The sequence below is a fragment of the Lampetra planeri genome, chromosome 40 (assembly GCF_965212315.1).
Source record: "Lampetra planeri chromosome 40, kcLamPlan1.2.h2, whole genome shotgun sequence".
Taxonomy (NCBI): domain Eukaryota; kingdom Metazoa; phylum Chordata; class Hyperoartia; order Petromyzontiformes; family Petromyzontidae; genus Lampetra; species Lampetra planeri.
In genome coordinates, this window is record NC_136146.1 from 5,750,562 (window position 1) to 5,773,019 (window position 22,458).

A 22,458-nucleotide genomic window follows, 5' to 3' on the forward strand; every position below is an offset into this window, starting at 1 on the left:
ATGTGGAACTATGTTACGGGCAGTATCGATACGTACTCAACTAGAGCTCCCCATCAAGCCACTGCTAGATGAAGTCATCTCCATGCTGTGTCGTTCATGGGGCCTGTTTCACCATATTTCACCATGTGGGTGAGTGGGAGTTATTGATGTTGAACTTCTTTCGTATCGTACGAAGCCGACCGTGCTCATCGGAGGTACATGGTGTGCTGATGGTGGTGTGGTGGTGATGGTGGTGGTACGGTGATGGTGGTGATTGTGATGGTGGTGTGATGGTTAATAGTGGTGGTGTGGTGGTGTAGTGATGGTGGTGATGGTGACGGTGGTGGTCGTGATGGTGGTGCGATGATGGTGGTGGTCGTTATAGTGGTGATGATGGTAGTGGTCGTGATGGTGGTGACGATGGTGGTGGTCGTGATGGTGGTGGTGGTGATGATGGTGTGGTGATGGTGTTGGTGGTGGTCGTGATGATGGCGGTGATGATGGTGGTGATGATGGTGTGGTGATGGTGTTGGTGGTGGTCATGATGATGGTGTGGTGATGGCGGTGATGGTAACGACACGGCGAGGGTGACCCCCGTGTATCGATGTCTCTATCAAGCCGGGTCTCTGCGTGAGCCCCACACCGAAGATCGAGAGGGACGGTGACGAGAGACATCACCGCCACCTCCTCGCTAGCCCAGCTCGGGACGGTGCGCTCTAGCTCACTCATCGACGACGACGAGGAGGGTCGTGGGGCCGAAGTATCCCCCGAACTGAAGCGAGAGCCATCGTGCCCCCCCCCGGCTCCACCACCCTTCGTTGGCACGAAGACACATGACATTGTCACGTCGTATAAATTATCCCAAAAAAATATTTAAAACATTTATCCGAAATGATCCTAAAACAATATAGAAAAATCCTAACTATTTTCATCTGAAATTCATCCCTAATTTGTAAGTATTTTTTCCAAAGCAGCATGGTACAAACATCTATTCATAAAAAAAATTCGTAGTTTATTTAACATACTTGATTTTACGGACTGCAAATTATATATTAAAAAAAAGTAATTTAACCAACAGCATTACCATGGTTAGGATGAATAAGAAAAAAAGAATGTGGTACCGTAGTTATTTTACAGTGTTCAACAAAGCAATGAACACAGTGACCTCTGCAGGACTGTAGGGATATTTCTCCAGAGTGAGATATTAAAACGTGTCAGTAGTGACGGGGCAATTCTTCAGCCGAGTAAAAAAAAACTACTAACCGACTCGTGATGGGTGCAGCAGAACCAGCCCTAGACCTTTGGGGGCCCTAAGCAAAATTTGGTTGGAGGCCCCTTTGATGTATGATTTTTTTCACCCACTAGCTAGCAGTGACTCTAGGGGGCCCTCTGCTGGCCAAGGGGCCCTTTGCAATTGCAAGGGTCGCTTAGTGGCTGGGCCGGCTCTGGGGTGCAGTAATAGAATAACTAAAATTGGGCACACAAAATCCCGGGTCTGACATTCGACATTGCTTGGGATTCAAGGGTTGACTTCGTGGAGATATATGGGCGCAAGGAGAAATATAACGATCCTGGAGTTATATTTTGATTTAAAGCTTTCGTGACTGCAGGGATTCATCTTCTTGGTTCTTTCGGTAAAGTCACGTAGAAGGGAAATAATAAAATAATAAAAATAAAACATAATAAAATTTCGATTTCAAAGCTTTCGTGACTGCAGGGATTCATCTTCTTGGTTCTTTCGGTAAAGTCACGTAGAAGGGACATAATAAAATAATAAAAATAAAACATAATCAAATAATTTTCACGACGTTTCGGCCACAACGCAAGCAGCCGTCCTCAGGTGAAGAACAGGTCTGTCGGAAAGACAGCGTCTGAAGAACAAGTCTGTCGAGAATTATTTTATTATTTTTTATTATTTTATTATTTGACTTCTACGTGACTTTACCGAAAGAACCAAGAAGATGGATCCTGGAGTTGGCTTTCAAAAAAATGCTTTACTGTACATTTTAAGGGGAGCGGTGGCGCAATGCTTAGGGCAATTAAATCGTGACCACTACGGCCCAGTGTCCATGTTAACTGGGTCAGCACTTTCAGTGTTAGCTTCGTCGACGGTATACGACAGGCGTTTGTCTGTGTATTTAATGTTGCTGTGAACATATATAAAAACAAAATATGGTGACGAAATTAAAATTGGACACGGTGGAGTAAGCACGTTTTATTTTAATACTATCCTTGTGTATGATGGCATTATGTTGAGAAGACAAATGCCAATGTCGAGGCCTGTTAGCCACGAGAGGGCTTCAGGAGAGGGAGATCGAGCTGGCATGGTTTTGATATTCCTCCGTTGAAGGAGAGCAGACTTGAGTGGTTTACGATATGGTCCACAACATGGAACCTTTCCTGCCATTCTCAAAGTATATGAACAGGTTTTACCATTTATGGCAATGAAGCAGGTTTCGATTTAAAGCTTTCGTGAATGCAGGGATTCATATTCTTGGTTGCAACACAAGCAATCATTATCAGGTGGTTTGCACACCTGGTGATGATTGCTTGTGTTGCAATCGAAACGTCGTGAGAATTGTATTGTTTTATTTATTATTATTGTATTATTTCCCTTCTACGTGACTTTACCGAAAGAACCAAGAATAAAAAATTAACCCGTAAAAACAAAGTTGTTCACTATAATTTTTTTATATGCGTGGCATTGGTTTTATTTTATTATTCATTTCTGTTTTTCTTGAGTAAGAGTTTCAGTTTGATCACATTGGTATTTTAAATTAAATATGATTTTTTTTTCCTAAAAAGTGGAAAATTTTGGGAATTTTTTTTTTTCACGAAAATAAATTGTCACGCACAACGAGTCTGCGTGCAAAATGTCAGCTCGATTGGATCACGGGAAGTGGGTTAAAAAACGACCGAAAGATTTGCACGGTCGTAAGCGTGCAAGCAAGCAAGCAAGTGAAGTTAATATAAAGGATTTAAAAATGAGACAGGTGTGAACAGGTCCCATGTTGTAGCTTCTCACCACGAGCATTCCCTGATAGTGACGTTGTCTTTGTGTTCGTCGCCTTTTGGCGTTCTCTGGTCTCACACTGTTGAGGCTAGACCCTAAAGAAGGCTGTCTGTGGTGTTAATCCATCAGTTTCAAAGACAATGCCCATATCTTACCAAAGCATGCATTTTTTTGTTTGAATGTTCACCACAAGTGTGTGTGGTTAATGAAGATTCCTTGCAAACATATTTTTTTGGTGTTTCTACATCTTAAAACAACTGTTTTATTGCCAGAAAGGGTATATATGGGCCATAGTTCGAGTTTAATAACCACATGAACTTGACCAAAGTTCCACAGGTTTCCATCGGCTAGACTAAGACTTAAATGCTCCATTAATAACAATGGTATCTCTTCTGCAGCCACTACAGATTCTACATGCTACACAGTTTGGTGTTCAGAATATAACCATCGATTGGGTTACATTCCTATCCATCCCTGGTCGATCTGTTTATACAATCTGATTCAGATGTTGTTAAAATCGGATCGATGTGGAACTTGGATATATTTGTAGTTAAGTGATCATTGACTATCGAATACTCGACTTATCGATTAACACGAAATTATTTGTAAGGGGGGTGGGGGTCTCTCACCTTTGTTCCCACGTGTGCCGCTGGAAGGGAGGTCATGGTCGCGACCTGGTGAAGTCATTGGCTTCATCAGCCACAGACACTGGGGGCGTGGCTTGTAGGGGGTTTCATGCCTTCGGTAGGCAGCAGGAATGTTGGGAAATATTCCAATGGGCGGAAGAAATGAGCCACCAGACATTATCGGCTCATTTTCACGAATTAAAGCCTCATCAACTAATTGGGCCGGCTTTAGATCGCTGCTGAATCCACGCTGAGTCGACGTCTGCATCGTTGTTGATTCTCACCGCATCAGTGCTCCCATCTCTTGTGTAGTCGTGCAGAGAGTGATGATGTCACGTGGTTATGCACGAACTTGTCACGATGCATGTTTTGACACATATTAAAACCCCTCTGGGCGGACACGTAATGCAAAGCAGTGCATCTCAACTTTATGTTCTAAGTTTGCTCGTGACGATATCTCAGCTTGTACAAGATATTGGGTGATTGCTTTCACAGGTGTCTGCCTATCCCTGTTAAGAGGCCACTTGCGCTTTGAACGTGATGAGGCTTTAAGATTTTGTTTGAGTGCCCCAAGGGTCTGACCTAAGACCCTTGCTGTTATCTGCCCTATGGAAGCTGCCATTTCTTCATTTAACTTTCCCTATAACTTCTTCCTTTACCGCTGTGACTTTGCCTCCAGCATTGCCGACTGCTTAACGACTGCCCAATCGTGGATGTCAAGCCACTACCTCTCCATCGGTCCTTCCAAAAGTGAAATCCGTTTCTTCCCCTCTCTTCCCGCTCCACTCCAACCTCTTCTACCATCTCACTCCCTCCCTCCCCCCTCGCTCCTGCTTCCGTGTCCTCTGCTCGCAGCTTCGGGGTCTTCATCATCATCATCCTCCACTCCTCACTCTCCATCCGCATCTCTTGCCACTCACCTGCACTCGCCGCTTTCACCTATTCAATATTCATACAATCCCCCCCCCCCCATCTCACTCTCTGCCGCTAAACTCCTGGGTCACTCCCTCGTGTTCACTCGGCTACAGTCCAGCCAGGGGGGGAGGGGGGACCCCCCAGTGGCAGTTGTCTCTGTGCAGCGCGAACAAGCACGCAGCAAGGGCATGGGGCGGCGGGGGGCATTCGTCTGCCGGTAGGGGGCGAGCGAAGCTTTGGCTTCTGTCCGACGAAGTCATTCTCCAGTTGTGACGTCCGACGTCGGCATGCGGTTGGGAACCGTTGGACCAACGTCGAGCCAACGTTGGCGTTGGCCTAGACCAGGGGTGGGCAAACTTTTTCACTCGCGGGCCACAATGGGTTCTAAAATTTGACAGAGGGGCCGGGCCAGGAACAGATGGAGTGTTTGTGTGAACTAATATAAATGACATGTAAAAATCATTACATGAAAGGATTTGGCCCTTAACAGGTAGCAAAGCATTTATTTGCAAGGAAATTTAGCTGTGGGGTCTAGAACGGACTCGTGAAATTCGGAGAGAACTCGGAGTTAAGTTTTGTTGAATTACACAAAGTGCGCCATCTAATGGGGAAATGGGGTCATTGCAGGAGGAAGGTAAAATTAAATTTAAGAATAATACTGTATTTGGACAAGTTCGGCGGGCCGGATTAAAAAGCCCAACGGGCCGTGTACGGCCCGCGGGCCGTACTTTGCCCATGTCTGGCCTAGACGTTCCATATCTTTGCTGGGATGCCGGCAAGTTAACTATATATGTTTTACGAAATAACGTCACGTGATCTTTACGAGTCCAGCATGAAGCAGGCGGCGCGTACTGAATGGGTAAAATGCAGCACTCCGTATTGACCAGGGCGGCCGCAGGGCTACAACTGCGAGCCACTCATGCGAAACCGAGTTACGCCCAACGTTCTGCGGCAGACCACTCTAGTGGTTTGTATGTCTGTCTGTAGGTACTGTATGTAGGTATGTACTGTATGTATGTAGGTATGTCTGTAGGTATGTCTGTAGGTATGTCTGTATCTATGTCTGTATTTATATCTGTATGTATGTTGTTTGTATGTATGTTTGTATGTTTGTATGTCTATATGTATGTCTGTTAGTATGCATCTATGTCTGTATGTATGTACGTCTGTATGTACATCTGTATTTATGTATGTCTGTATGTTGAACTTCTTTCGCATCATACCTAGCCAACCGCACTAATCGGAGGTGGCGGAGAGAAACGACAACACACTCAACACAAAATCAGTTTTAAAGTACCCAGTCTTTAATCCAGACGATGATTTTAAAGCGAGTCCGAGTCGCGATCACCCTGCAGTTCTCCACAACGGCCAATGAGGGCACGCTACTACCTACAACGTCTCTACGACGCAAGTCGCAAACTTCCTTGGGCTGTCCTCTCTCTGCTTTCACTTCACGAGTACGTGCGTGTGTGTGCGTAACTTACCGCAGTCTTCCGTGTAGGCTCACAAACACACACACAGAGGCACACGGCAAGGCATGAACGCAGACTCGCTCCGAGTCTCGTCTCGGATTCGGCTCGGTGACACGCCCCACGTGGATTCACGCACACAATCAGCCAAAGCACGTGGGACTCGCAGAGTGACTCAGGAGTGAATTGACGCACACGCACGCACGCGCGCGCTAGCGGTCGTACAGGAACGCGGGCGTGGACTCCCGCAAGTGACACCACGAGCACTCTCTCACGTCCACTCAGCGCAGGTCACAGGCGGACGAAGACGCGCAACATCAGCGCTGACGTTGATTCATGCAGGTCGCACAAACGTTCAAAGACGCACGCAGTCGCACGCAAGCTGAGACTCGGTGACACACACAAGTTAAGAGTGACACACAAACTAAGAGTGACACAAACACACAAACTAACACTCAGTGACACACACACACACTAAGAGTGACACACACACAAGTTAAGAGTGACACACAAACTAAGAGTGACACAAACACACAAACTAACACTCAGTGACACACACACATACTAAGAGTGACACACACACAAGTTAAGAGTGACACACACAAGCTAACACTCAGTGACACACACACACAAGCTCAGAGTGACACACACACACAAGCTCAGACTCAGTGACACACACACACAAGCTAACAGTGACACACACACACACGCTAACACTCAGTGACACGCACAACTTGAGCGTAGACTCGTTGACACGCGCAGCCACACACCGAGTCGTCACACAGTCGTCACACGTGACACGCTCACGACGCACACCGCCTCGTTCGCGTCACGCCGCTTGACACTTCATCACAGACTCGCACGCGCGCTCAGTCCATCACGAGCGCCGAGCGCACACTTTGGCCGTGAGCTTCCCCTTACAAAGCAACTCCTGGGCACACGAGGACACGAGGAAGAACGCCGCTGGATCATCATGTAGGGGGGGGGGGATGATCGTGAAGATAACTCCAAGTTTCGGGACGGCTTAACCTAACTTAGAAACAGACACGGTCACAGACTGGCCTGTCGATTTTATACATGCAGAGTAAATAGATATTATAGAGAGGTAGAGAGACTTTGACTTTTAAACAACTTTATTCCTCCAGTGGCAATTGCGCTGGAGTCATTAGTCATAAGCGGTTCCTGGTGACAGGCAGAAAAACCACGGCACAGAGAGCTCGTGGAACTTAAATGCGTAGCCATGGACGGAGAGGAACCGAACTCGGCGTCGGAGGAACGAGACAACAGCAGCAGCGGCAACTCCTCAGCGGAGTCGCCGGAGCAGAGCCGGCTACTACGCAGCGCCTCCTCCTCCTCGACGTCTTCCTCCTCGTCCTCCTCGGAGGGGTCGCTCCGGGCTGAGCTGGAGCGGCTGAGTCGCGAGCTGGCGGCGAGCAGCCGGGAGAAGGTGCAGGCCGCCGAGTACGGCCTCGCCGTGCTGGAGGAGAAGCAGGCGCTCCAGGAGAGATGCGACGCGTTCGAACAGGCGTACGAGGCGATGCGCGCAGAGATGGACCTGCTCAAGGAGGTGATGATGGAGGCCGTGGTAGTCGTTCAATATTGGCGGGGGAGGGGGGTCATTGTGGCGATGATTCGTGATGATGATGATGATCGGTATTCATGTCATCAGCATTAATCAGTGCAACTTACATCGTTGTTATCAGAAGCATTGCCATCATCGTTGGTCAGGATCATTGAGAATCATCATCATCATCACCACCACGAGTGCCATTGTCGTCATCAGTATCATTGCGAACTTTCTAGCCAACTGCTGCTGATGGGTCAGACCTCCTTTCTATTATTAATCTTTGTTCGTCGAGTCAAACAAATGTCGGTATGATGTTTTAACACCAAAGCAGATCGTCATCCTCACTCTCTCTGGTAGCGTTTAGTGTTTGCTTAAAGATTTGAGAATAGGGTTTCCCATTTTTTCTGGCAACAAAACTTTTCTTGCTGTGGATTTCACACCTGATGATGATTGCTTGTGTTGCAGTCGAAACGTCGTGAGAATTTTTATTGTTTTATATTTTTATTATTTCCCTTCTACGTGACTTTACCGAAAGAACCAAGAATAACAAAACAGGTGTTAAGATGTTAGAACACCAAACTGAAACCTTTTTACAAGGAATCACGTCTGCATTAACCACAATGCTTGTGATCAGAATGCATACAAAAAAACGTACTCTGATAATATATGCATTGTCCTTGAGACTGATTGGTCCGCACCAGAGACAGCTTTCTTTTGAGCCTCGTCTCAAAACGGTGTTAGACCAGAGGACGCCAAAAGTCTAACACCTTTTGAGACGAGGCTCCAAAGAAAGCTGTCTCTGGTCTGGACCAATCAGTTTCAAAGACAATGCATACTATCAGAGTACGTTTGTTTGTTTGCATTCTGATCACAAGTATTGTGGTTAATGCAGACATGATTCTTTGTAAAGGTTTCAGTTTGGTGTTTTAACATCTTAACATCTGTTTTGTTGCCAGAAAAAAGGTGAAAACCTCTTCTCATATTTTGGTACTGGCAAAGGAGGTTCCATGATGTTGCTTAAAGATTGTCCAACACTGAGTTTCGTGCGGCGCCCCCACCTCCCCTTGTATTATGCCCCCCCCCCACACTTTTAAACAAGGCCACGCTGCTGTGTTGCGTTATCATGGCCAGGCATTATCAGTATCATTGTCGACAAGTCGGGGGTAAAAAACTTAACGACGCAGGCAGGATGTGTTTGTTTCTAGATTTGAAGCTTTCGTGACTGCAAGGATTCATACTCTTTGTTTTTTTTCGCTAAAGTCACGTAGGTAAAAAATAAAATATAATAAATGAAAACAACTAAGTAAAATCAAGACGTTTCGGGCGCAACACAAGCGTCCTTCTTCAGGTGAGGGACAACGTAGCGAAAGCTCTTTCGCGATTTAATTGAGTTGTTTTCATTTATTTTAAATTTGAAGCTTTCGTGACTGCACGGATTCATATTCTTAGGTTTTTTCGGTAAAGTCACGTAGGTAAAAATGTAAAATTTAAATTAATAAAAGTAAAATAAAAATAAAATAAAAATCAAGACGTTTCGGAGGCAACACAAGCTTCCGTCTTCAGGTGGAACCGTCACAGTACCTACGTGACTTTACCGAAAAAAACCCTAAGAATATTCATTTCTTTTATTTGATTTTTTTTACCTACGTGACTTTACCGAAAAAGCCAAAGTGGTCACAACGAGCACGAGAGGAACGACTCCCGTCCGCGTGCCTTGCGTTGCGTGTCGCGTGCAACCACCACGCTGCGATGTGCAATGTTCTCAGCCCAGCCCGGGGACAGCAACTCAGAAGAGCTGTCAATGCTGCCGTCCTTGAACGAGGCCCGAGCAGGCTGCACCTTGCCCAGCTCGTGGCCTGCATCTGGCGTGCTTTGGTCGCGGGAATGAGCGCCACGTAAACTCGCAAGTTGAGTAGAGTTAAGGGTAACGCGACGACGAGGGTGATGTGTGCCCCTGGTTTGCGTGGCTTAAGAGGTTTTGCTTTGATCACGTTTGACGTGTGGTGGGGCAGTGTGGAGAGGTGAATCTCCGGATGTGGTGGTTGTTGGCTCGCCGGAGCAAAAGTTATTTTTCCCCCCCCCCCACTATGAAGAGATGGAGACGAGAGGTAGAGATGCGTCGTGAGATGAGAGTTGAGAGCGGTGCTTCATTTCAGCTGGAACAGTCCAGAGCCTCGGTTGGCTACATACCGTGCGAAATAATGTCAACATACATACATTAACTAGTGTCCACGTATTTATAAGATGAATCATTCAGCATATTCATATGCGCATATGAATATTTGATACAGTGCTAGGCTGATACATATCGGGCTATTATGAATAGTCCTACATTGTACTCTAGTGGTAGTGCCTTGTGCTGTTGGAAGCGTTGCCTCGCAGCGTTTTGGAAAATCTAGTGAGGTATTAGGCCCCTGTGCATGAGAGACGCGAATTCGCTTTTTCATTAATAAACAGCTTGTTATGTTCGCAACGATCCGAATGAAAGCCGACACTATTTGTTTGAACCCTATTCCCCCCGCCCTCATTAACTCGTGGCCTCCTGAGCTGCTTGGGGCCTTAAGCGTTTTCTCTTGGTTTGTCTTCATGCCAAGTAGCACCCTCGACCACCAATGCTTTTCGAAGGCGGTGGGCTGGGCGTGGGCGGGGGGGCTCCTTGCCTTCCCCGCAGGCTCGGCACAGCGGGGCCACTCCTGAGCCAGCCCGTGATCGCAAGCTGATTCTCAGAAGGAAGTTACGTTTCGGCTGCACCACCATGGGCAATGCGCGCGCACGTGTGTGCAGGCGGCATTCAGCAGCCCACGCGCTAGATTTCCCACGCAGCAGCGCGAGCCGTTCACAAGCGCTCGTCACAACAACAGCAGCCACTGCGTTGGGGGTGACGTCACCACGGCGCTTGTGCCAGGCTAGGTGCACCTCGAGGCTACGTCCGGGTGTCGAAGGCTCGCTGCTGGCAGGAGGTCACGGGACAGCCTTCAGGTGCCATGGGTTTGATTGAGATCACTGGCGGATGCACAAGCTTTGCTTTCCAACTGTGCCACAGCCCTTATCAGACAGGGCACAGCAGGAAACGCATGCCGGTGTTTCCTCAACACGCATTGGCGTTGAGTGCACGGCAAAAGGCGGATTATTTTGTCATCGATTAATATCATAATCGAACACATTTGGGTTTTGGATTTTATACCTGTATGCAATCTGGCCAGAAATGTTTCGTCAGCATGGTTTATATCAGTCGTAGCCTTCGGCTGATCAACACGAATCTGTGGAGTTCGAGTCCAAGTCTCAGGCTGTGAATTTCAAGTAGTTATTATCTCGGCCTAGCCGACGAAAGCTGTCACTTCGCTCACTCTTCATGTATTAAATGTTTGTGTGAGGAGCAGCATGAAATCTTCCACCGCCCAGGTACCACATGCAACGTCGAGCCGACGTTGCCCGCGTTTGAGAGCATTGAGCCCAACGTTCGCCCAACGTTCCACGCTTTACGCAGACCTGCCACCGATGCGATCAGCGCAGCCAATAAGTAACCCGGTCTTTGTCTGCATTGTAACTCGCTCACTTCGTCAAATAAGAGTTGCGCTTTCGTTGGTCTCTGGCGGGCAGTTCAGAGTCATCGTCACGCCTGATGACAGAACTTCACTCGGGCATCATTGCCGAAATGAAAATGTGACACGTACCGTACCACAGGTCAACTTTGTCGCACGAATTTCATTCGCAACGTTGACTGACACCACTGTACGTACTTGCCGGGTGGGCGCGTGGATGGAGTGTGTTACTCGTGAAACTTGGAAGGTTCATCTTCTTGGTTCTTTCGGTAAAGTCACGTAGAATGGAAATAATAAAATAATAAAAATAAAACATAATAAAATAATTCTCACGACGTTTCGGCCACAACGCAAGCAGCCGTCCTCAGGTGAAGAACAGGTCTGTCAGAAAGACAGCGTCTGACAGACCTGTTCTTCACCTGAGGACGGCTGCTTGCGTTGTGGCCGAAACGTCGTGAGAATTATTTTATCATGTTTTACTTTTATTATTTTATTATTTCCATTCTACGTGACTTTACCGAAAGAACCAAGAAGATGAATCCCTGCAGTCACGAAAGCTTTAAATCGAAACTGGGAAGGTTGTGAATTCAAATCGAATTGGGGCTCGACTCAGCCTTGCATTAAATGCACCTTTACAACCCTTTAGTCAATCCACTGCTGGGATGTGACCGTACTTCTCCACACTGCTCAGTTTCAGTTGGTAAAGGCGGGGAGCATAGACGTGGGAGCATAGCAGTACGGTGCAACAGCGGTTTGCGCTACACTACCCCACGCTTCTTCTGCCTAATGCTGCATTAAAGCCTTGCCAGGCTGTGTCAGTCATGGGATTTTGTGCCCATATTTCACCACACTTGTCAGTGGGTGTTGATAAAAAAAAAACGAGTACCACAGTTGCTTCCTACGAATTACCGCTGCCGTAGGAATGTGGAATTAACACCGCTGGCTCGGCGCTGAGTGCAAGAGTGTACAAGACAGCAGCGCCTGCTCACGTTCAATCGAGCAGAAAGCCACTTTTTTTGCTCTCCCGTTGACTTTTTTTTCTTGAGCCCTCGACGCAATGGGGGCGGTCAATGCTACGACGGCTTTGGAACTCTTCGCTTTGACGCACGTGGTGGTGCGAACGGAGCGTCGTCAGAGCGCGCGCGCGTGGGCGCAACAATTCCGCGTCGCGATTTTCACGAAGAAAAAAACCACGCAGGCGTCCGCACTCGGAACGGGCGCGCATTCTTGCTCGACCCACGTGTGCAAACTTGCACAGATGCCACATTTATTGCTGAAGCCCACCCAGTAGCCAAGCACACAAAGACAACGCTTCCCCGGTACAGCCCTCATAGATTTGTGGGGGTCAGTGCTGTTCGCGAGTAGGCACCTTTGGAAGGGCGACGCGGGGGACGGGGGGGGGCAGTACTCCACATCCGGCCGCCTTTGTCTCCCCGGTGGTGATGTTTACACATCGCCCCAGGTACTAATTTCATACTCAGAGATATGACAGGACAGCGGCTACCTCGACAAGAGGTCGATCATGGGAAAACCATAAACTAAGGTGGCATTTTCACGGTGCTCGCTTCGTCGCATCCGCCTCTCGTCGGGGGAATGGATTTCTATTCGTTAGAGTTCGCTGCTCGTTGTGCCAGGGTGCCGAGCCGTGAGACGGATCGACTCGCGACGTGGAGGAAGCGTGCGCTTGCAGTCGCGACGCTCAGCGTTGAGGGGGCATTGCCGTAGTCCACCGCGGGGTTTTACAATCTCAGGCGACGAGCTCGTCCAAGTGGCATTCCCTGAGTCATGTGACCACGGCGTACGTACGCGTGTACGTTGAACTTCTTTCGCACCGTACTTATTTGTATGTATGCATGTCTGTATGTATGTATGTCTGTAGGTATGTATGTATGTCTGTATGTATGTATGTTTGTATGTATGTCTGTATGTTTGTATGTATGTCTGTATGTACGTCTGTATGTATGTCTGTATGTCTGTCTTTATGTCTGTATGTATGCATGTATGTCTGAATGTATGCCTGTATGGATGCATGTATGTCTGTATGTCTGTCTGTATGTCTGTATGTATGTCTGTATGTCTGTATGTACGTCTGTATGTACGTCTGTATTTATGTATGTCTGTACGTTGAACTTCTTTCGCACCGTACGTAGCCAACCGTGCTAATAGGAGGCGCGGGGGAAGAACAACAAACTGAACGCAAAAAAAGCCGTTCTAAAGAAATGCGTTTTCAGCTTCGATTTGAAAGTGTTTAGCTCCAGTGGCTCCCTAACATCGGAGAGGAAGAGCGTTCCAGAAGAAGCGCATCTGTAAGCGCACGATGCGTGACCATCTGTGTTCGATGGCCAGACTCTTTTGTTGCAGTGATGCACAAACTGACACAGAGACCCATAGACTCACGTAGATAACCAAAGGCTTAAATAGACACCCAGAGTTTCACACAGAAACCCACAGATTCACATCGAGACCCAGAGACTTACATCGAAACCCATAGACTGACAGAGACCCATTGAGTAGCTATAATGCGCTGTTAGTTGCTTCATCATCAGCAGACAGGCACACGTAGCCCACGCAGCTACCCAGGGGAACTGGTCTGGTGCATGGGCACGTGAATAAGCAAGGTTGTAAGGTTTTAAGAGCTTGGGAAAAGAGGTGATAGGAGGGAATTCCAAAGTCAAACAATGCGAGGAATGACGCATAGAGAGAGAAGCGTGTTTACCTGCGGGGTGGTAGGTAAAAGCAGCGTGGATGAGACGAACCACACATTTTCAGAAGAACATACATTTTAAAAACATAATGTCGTTTTCCCAAATTATAATGTTTTTTTGAATGCAGCGCTCGTTATTGGAATTAATTATTTGTTGATGCTGCGCTGGCAGTGGTGGACAAGCACAATTAACAACACATAAAAAAAACATTTGTCAACAACACTGCCTTAAAAAAAATTAATATTTACACAATACTATTTTAATATATTATTTGGACACTGCCCGGAACGTTGGCAATGGTAAGGCAGTGTTGTTGCACAAGTGTGTGAGTTTTCAGTTATTGGAATAAAAACGTGAATTTGGAAATGTGGAGATTTTCTGAAGAAGAAAAAAAACCTATATTAGCACAGTAATGGGGGCTGTGTACAATTTCTGTTGGTTTAACTTTCAAAATCAACGTGTCTGCTTGTTTGCATGCATTTGTACTTGGCATATGTGCAATCCAGTGTACGTTAGAAGTCGTTGGCAATGTCACACGAGAGAGAAGTGAAATTAAAGTAGCTGCTGAGAGGCAGGCGGGAGAGCTGAGAACCTCCTTTATACTCGTGGTTGTTTGGGTTAGATCGCGTAGATATGTGTGTGGTTAAACCCGCCACCACCCGACACAGCCAATTAGTAAGGTTTGTCACGTTAAACAGAACATGCCAATTCGTTACTAGTACAGCAAACTGTTGTGTTGGAGAGAACATCTACAACATTAAAAATCTGAGTACGACGTTTCACCAGGAATTACAACTAGCTTCATCAGGCGACAGCCAGATTTGTGGAGAAATCCTCCTGAGGTGTAGATGTGATGACGTCACTTGTGAGCCCTTCACGTGCGAAAGGGGGGGGGGAGATTAATGAATGCATTTACATTATAATGGGTATCCATTTCCGGTTGGGTTATTGCTATGGTAATCAACGTACATTATGCATGCATATTATGTATGCAAATTGTTCCTGTCGTGCTATTAAATAACAAATACCTTTACGATGCGACTGATTTGGCGTTACATAGCACGACCATATTGCTTTAGGACAACTTTTTTTTTAATTTGAGAACCGCGAGAGATCAAACCCCACGGACACTTTCATTGCTGTCATAAAACTTGCCACTCAGAGAAACATTTAAGAGCTCTGAAGTGTGCCTGTTGGACACAAGGAATAACAACGGCACATTATAATTGCAGAAACCCGGAGCCATATGGTTCAATGGTAGAGTGAACGGCTCACAATTGGAAGGTTGTGAGTTCAAATCTTCGATAGGGGTCGACTTAGCCCATTATCTTTGTGGGGTAAATAAAATTGGTACCACTTTGTGGGGAAGTCAACTGTCGTGCTTATTCTATCGGTAAGGATTTCTACCACTGGCTCTGGGCTGTGAACAGGAGAAGGGCACTCACTGCCTTAATGCTCATTTGAACAAGATATAAACAATTTAATTCACAGCATTTCATGATGCTTGCTTGTCCAGGAAAGAGCCTCACTTGACTCTCACAACTCTTGTTTTCTTTTCGCAGTAAAGGGGTGACGATTTCCATATACTTTATATTCCAATTGAGTATTCGGCTGTGTAATTAATGTACATTTTTTGTTGTTGGCGAATCCGGACCACGACTCCGGCGCACACTGCTGGCAACAACGCCAGGGGATCTTTCATGTGCGCCGGTGAACGTGGCATTTTTTGCCGGTTAACCAGGGCGGCCCGCCGCGCTCGAACCGCGTGAACCTCTGCAGCAAAGCCGCGTTACGCTGGACCGCCACGCCCCCGCCGCCCATTGTCATTGGCCGGTGCCCTGTGTCCGGCCAATGACTAAAAACTAAAAAAAAATTGGCATCGGCCGGCAATCGACTTGAAAGCTCATTTGACGCGGCGGCACGTGACCCTCAAGTGGTGTCAAGTGCGCTAAGAACAGGATAGGGAATCGCGCGTAAGGAATTATGGATTAGGAAACTCGTGGCGAGGTTAAAAATGAGCTTCACATCCACTCGACTGCGTCTCTTCTGTTACCATGACGACAGTGCGTGTTACTTTAGCCACACGCTTGCGTTCTTGTCGAAATATTTTATATTATGTTAGTTGCAGGTAGCGACATTCATCTGATGTTTGTTGGCCATGGCATCGCACTGCATGGAGGCGAATCGCTTTGTTCACTCGTGCGAGCAGATTGTACCCGTGTAAGGGTTCAGCGTGAGAGTTGAAGCAATTCGTAACTGTAGGCTGATCGTGGTCGGGAGCTGTACGTATTTTAGGGCCCAAATTTCAAGATATTGGCTTTCACATTTTTCTAGTCATTAGCATCGGTGAATGTTACCGTGGGTAGGCTAATGGTCAGCACACTCAACTTGCAATCCAGAGGTCGCCTGTTCAATCTCCAGGCGTGGCAGTTGGGACAATGGTGCAAGTCTCCTAAATACCCCCTCCCCCCCGCCGCTCCCTCTGTTCACCCGGCAGAATAAATAGGTTCACCACAGTTAGTAGATGGTCAGGTCGCGTGCGTTGGGGTAAGGTGTGGGCACTCCGTGGCGGCGAGATGTTTACTACGTTGCCTGGTATACAGGAGGCCGTGGGTTCAATCCGGACCCTGACGCCTGTATATTTGGAGTTTTTGTGTCTCTCTCTCTCTCTCTCCCCGTGGTCACGTGGGATTTTTCTCCGGGTCCTCCGGTTTCTCCCTCCACGTGTAGAAACGTGCGTTTCGAATATTTGGCCGCGATAAATTTCCACGTAGCGACATAAAATCTAACCAGAAATCTATAGACAGACATATAAGCAGACAGATATCACTCTATGTATCTTGGTGATATCTGTCTGCTTATATGGCTGTCTATAGTTTTCTGGTTAGATTTTATGTCACTATTTCACTATACCTGATGATAATTGCTTGTGTTGCAATCGAAACGTCGTATGCTATTATTTAATTTATTATTTTATCTTTATACGTGACTTTACCGAAAAAACCAAAGAATACTTCCTGCAGTCACGAAAGCTCCAAAATTAAGATAAAAAAAACGTGTTGATAGTAAGTATGGGTAGTTGTTGCAAGGCGTCTGGCCAGCGTGATGGAGTAGGCCAAATTTTCTCTCTCTCGAGCTCTCTCGAGTGCGGGCCCTTCCGACAGCAGTGGCGTGAGCAGGCAATTGCAGGGCCTCACGTGCGGGTCACTTTGTCGCCGTCGATAAAAAGCGCAGACTCAGTTATATTTCAAATCTCAACGCTATGGCCCATCCCGAGCGTTATTATTATTATCATTGTTACAGTAAAAATTGACATCAGTGTGTCACTCACGCAGGATTGTCGATATGTAAATGATACATTCGAGGATTAAGTGCGTTGTTTTATTCACACGTGTAGTGTAGGTTCACCCTATGCATTAGGGGTGTGTGGAATTATGCGTTCCTAAGCGTACAATACTCGCATCGAATCGCCGAGGAATTTTCGTTATTATCCACGCATATTGTACGTAATTGATACTCATCACCTCTGCAGCCACTAAGAGGCTTTCAAAAAGAACCAATAGCGGAATTTAATTGAAAGCGACCCTGAATCGCGATCATTCATTGCATTGATTCGCAGAGAGGTAATTTATAACGCACCCAATGCAGTTAAGTGGTCTAAATGGGTCGGTATACAATGGCATGCTGTACTCTTCTATTCCTGCTAATGATGGCAGCAATGCGTTCAGGAGCCGAATGCCAATGCCGGTCTGCCAGCCACGCGACGAGAGAAAGAGTTTGTGTGGTGTTGCTGTTCCTCATCCTCCGTTGAAGGAGCACACACCACCGTGGATGTACTGTGGTGGTCCGGTCCATAACACTGGTCAACAAATGTTTTTTTTTTCTGGCCTGGACTTTTGCAGCTGTTTTAGACTAATTTCAGGGTTCTGATTCCAATTCTGATCTCAGATTTGCTCTATCACATCTCATTTTTATGCTATCGGCATACCCCATTTTCATTGATTTTACCCGAAATTACCTCTGTCACTTATGATTGCAAGTTGTTGCGAGTCAGTGACTGCTTTAGTGTTAAAATGTGGTGCTGTATTTTTAGGATAGTGTGTTTATAATATAATTTTATGTAGATATCCACATTTATTTAATATTTTTCTTCTGCAGTTTTTATTGAAAATGCAATAGTTGATATCTCAAAAACCTGATGTGATAGACAAAAACTGATGCCAGATTTGGAATCAGCACCCCAAAATTACATTTAAACCGTTGGAATACCTTATGCCAGAAAAAGTGTGTTGACCAGTGTAATTTGTGTCACACTGCTGTGGCTTGCCTTTTCGTGTTGTCTTGGCGTGTCTCGATGGATCGCTGTGCATCTCTACGGTCCATAGTTTGGGTCTCATGGCCACGACCGCTCCAGTGCGGCTTGTCATTACATTTACATTGATGAAGGAGATGTGTTCATCGGCCTGTCGATGTTCCAATGCGGACGATGGCTACACCGGTGACGCTCTTAGAAAATGCAACTCTCGTATTTTTTCGGGGGAAGAAGCAGTGAACATGGGCTGCAGGATGAACATGTTTTTTTTATCTCGTGACTTCTGCATTTACATTTGGATCACTGCCCATATACGCGTGTGTGTATATATATAGCACTGTATGTACCATGTCATTGGTATGGTGTTACTGCATTGGCAGTGGTGCACAAATAACAAAGGAACACATTTTTGTCCATGACACTGCCTTGAAAGGAACAAATATAACAGGCGACATTTCAGGAAAATGGCCCTCATTCATACAATTACGAAGAGGTGCAATTTTCCTGAACAGCGTTATTCACTAATGTGTGAGTTTCCCCCCCCCCCCTCTATATACGCATACAAATTATGATCATTAACATCAATTGTATCAATCCACTGCTGGATAAAGGTCACTCCACGCCACGTCAACACCCCTGGCAAATGTTACTTAACCATGAGGTTGGGGGCCAGCACTGCCTCCGAATTCAAATCTTCGACTGTGGCAGCAGACACAATCTCCGCGTCTCAAATCGGCACCTACAGCCCAATGCAACGAGAACAAAAGCGCCCTGAGAGTGAAATATTTCGTGACATCTTTCATTTAAACCGGGGGGGGGTGGGTGGGGGTGGCACATAAAGCAAAGCATTGAAGAAACAAACTAAAAAAATGGAATGATGAACGAAGCAAAGTGCCGACTGCACGGAGCATCTGCTTGTTTCCCCTGATCGTAAAAAAATTGCGATAGAGGACACGTCCAGCGCTTCTCGCTCGCAGCGCAGAGGCGCGCGCCGTGGCGTTCGCGTGTGGCTCGTTGTTGTTGTTGTACGTTGGGCAGCAGCAGCAGGAGTCGCGTTCCTGTGTTGGACAAATCCTTGAAGACGCAGTGGCAGGGAGGGGAGGGGAGGGAGGGGAGGGGAGGAGAGGGGAGGGGAGGAGAGGGGAGGGGGAGGGGAGGAGAGGGGAGGGGGAGGGGAGGGTGTTCAGCATTCCGCCTTTTACAGTTCATCCCCGGGGCGAGAACATTCACACACACACAGCATGCGGCCTGACACAGGGAACAGCAAACTGTCATTCCCGATTGCTGGGCTCATCGTGGGGTGTGCACGCGGGCCACAGCGGGCAGCCTTCTACACGTGGGGGGGGGGGGGGCACGAAAACACCGCGTGGTCACACTTGTCAGTGGCTTAGATGTAGCCCCCTAGAGTCAAGGGGCGGGGGTGAGGGTAGAGGTTAGCCCCCCCCCTCCTCCCCCCCTGCCAAGTGAAGGTTCAGAAAGCCCCTGTGCTCAATTCGTATAATTAAGTCGAAAGATTGTTGGTCGTTGATGATGGTGATTGTGGTGGTAATAATTACATCCAGACTGTCCGTAATAGTTGGAGGGAGCCGGTCAGATTGCTAAAATCAGTACAATTAAACCATAGGCTTTGTAGCAATTTCCCCCCATGTATGCACAGGTGGTGGAGAACCAGAGCAGAATGCACGATAGGCTGAAGCAGATCGTATCGTTTACTCATTTTGCTCGGCGTTTGACGTTTGTCTAATGATTGTCGAACGTTGACTGTGCATGTCCCCCCTAAACAAGGACAAAACATGGGAGCTGCCGATTCAAATGAAGTCACAAGTGCACTTCGTATTAAGGCCATTCTTGTCATGTAAGGTTATCCCGCAGGAGCCGTGTGTCACAGACATACTCTCTCGTAGTGTCGCCGCAAGCAAGGGGGTTATGCCAGTACATTTTCAATTCTAGATTTGAAGCTTTCGTGACTGCAAGGAATCATCTTCTTAGGTTTTTTTTCGGTAAAGTCACGTAGAAAGTAAAATAAAATAAAAAAATTGGATGCAGGCACACACGGCCTCCTGTTTATATGTTCGAATAACTTTACAGCGGGGGTATTTGTCGATTTACAAGGCCTGCAGTATTAACCAGGGTGGCCGTTGGGCTCAAACTGCAATCCTCCACAATTCGGCAAAAGTGCAACGGGGAGAGCGATAGTACATTATTATTATTAATCTTTATTTTTTACTAAATCCCGATATTCTGCCAGTTGATGGATGATCCAGGCTCCGTCAGTGCGGCAGAGAGAGGCAACATTCATCGCGTGGGCGTGCCCACGTCAGCCCTTGCCTGCAGTATTTATTTTGCTTTTATCTCTCTCGGAGAATGGCCAAGCATGACAGGCTTCCAAATGTTATGAAAGATTGTGGTTTAATAGGAGGGTTTATGCGCAGGGTCAGGTTTTTAGCGACGATTTAACCCAAATATCGCATAGCATGTACTTATTTTATTGCTTTGATAGGTTTCTCTGTTCAGTGCAAGTGCAGTTACCATTATCCGCGGCGATGCGGGGAACCTATTGCCGGATCTGAGGCTTAATGTCTCGTATATCTCGATGTATGTGGGACTTCTTTCACACCGCACACACCCAACAGTGCAAATCTGACGTGCAGGACAACAAACTAAACAGAAAAAAAGCCGTTCGAAAGAATAAGGGGTTTCAAACGAGATCCAGTGGCTTCCCAATATCGGAAGGAAGAGCGTTCCAGACGGCCTCGGAAGCGCATCTGAAAGCGCGCGATGCGGTGACCGCCTTTGTTTCCGATGGTTCGCCAACAGCCCCTCGAGAGGGCCTTTGTCGAGCTCGCTCCAGCGGAGGCTCTTCCACCAGCAGTGTTGTGAGCAAAACATTTCAAGGCTGCACCTCGACCTTTTCCATGAACCCCCCTCCATCCACACGGCACTGGTAGCACCCCCATCCAGCAGTGCATTGACAAAGAGGGCCGCACGTTTAGCACGTGTGTTGTACACACATTTAAACCACGAGACCCTTGCCCTGACCTCCAATTGTGGCCGGTTTTCGTATTCACAGCGATGTTTGCTCGCCCCCTGTGGCGCTGTTCACGCTGGGGCATCCGTTAACAAGGGGTACAAACAGGGGCCTGTCTCTCCTGAGCGGTGGTATCCAACCCCCCCCCCTTCTCAATGGGAAGCTGATTAGACAGCGGTGAAAGAATGCGACTCATTCACACGGTTGAACGCAATAGAAAAAGGCCGGGGATGTGCTTGCAGGTTGAGTGCTGATGTAGTTCTGGGGGTTTTGTGGGCTCTGCTTGATTGCCCCGGTCGAAAGGCGACGACGTTGCTTAGTGCCGCATTGTGTCAGGTCGCCGAAGCCCCTAATTACATGCATAAGCGAGAACGTCTCTTGCTGTCGTATCAGCGTGTTTGTGTGTGCGTGCGGGTGCTGCCACGCTGTGATGGTCAGCTTAGTAAGTGACCGAATGATCAGATGACCTAACGCCAGCAGAGATTATCTCTCCACCAGCTCGTTGAACCAGACCAACGTTTGGTTGAGTTGTCCATTTGCTAACGCCTTGCACTTAAAAATGGTTGCCGCAGTGGTGTATTGGTCAGCACATGAATGGCAAATTTACCATTCCGTACTGTCGCCCAGATCGATGGCATTCAAGTCCTGTGCTGCTTTGAAATTGCCACATACTCCTCGCGGCATTCAGTTTGCGGCTCACTGTGTTTTAAATCAATTAATAATAACAACAGCCTGGTTGGGCACTGGAACAGCAGTCCCAAGTGGTTTGAGGGCCATTGATGACATTCTAATGAATAAATATATCCTATTTGAATGATGTTTTCATAGCATATATGTTGTTTGTCTCTTAATCGTGGTAATTAAATGTTGTTGTTCATTTTTAATGGAAGGTTAGTACCACTTAGTATGTGCTCTGCAGTTTGCCTGGGTCAAATATTGGGGTGAGGCTTTTTTCTCAATCGTGGCCAGCTGGCTCAAAATACCGATGAACGGACGAGCGCCGTCTCTCGGCGAGGCCAGGCTCCAGCTGAGACGACGGTGCAAGTTCATTAAATCCCTGCGCACCTCTCTCCGCCCAGCAGAATAAATGACTACGCCACAGTGTGTTGATCGGTAGGTCCCGCGCGGCGAGGCAAAGTGTGGGTAACTTCCAAGACGTTGAGCCGGCCTGCAGGAGGGGGTCATGTTTCCTTCTCGAGTGGAGGTCCCTTCTGCCAGCAGTGGCGTGAGCTAGAAATTTCAGGGCCGCACCTTTACCTTTTACCGACCATATGTAACCAAAAATTATATAACCTTGCAGCG

General features: G+C 47.2%; 1 protein-coding gene across 3 annotated transcripts in view; it reads left to right on the forward strand.

Moving 5' to 3' along the window:
- Nucleotides 1-5,992: 5,992 nt before the first annotated feature.
- LOC144731799 (protein bicaudal D homolog 2-like) overlaps nt 5,993-22,458 on the forward strand; it is a 46,926-nt gene continuing 30,460 nt past the window's right edge. For 2 of the 3 annotated variants that reach the window (XM_078613045.1, XM_078613046.1), the window contains exon 1: nt 5,993-7,569. In XM_078613045.1, coding sequence (XP_078469171.1) covers nt 7,243-7,569 — 327 coding nt within the window. In that variant the 5' untranslated portion in view covers nt 5,993-7,242. The remainder of the gene's footprint in view (nt 7,570-22,458) is intronic. The other variant, XM_078613048.1, reaches the window with a different exon arrangement.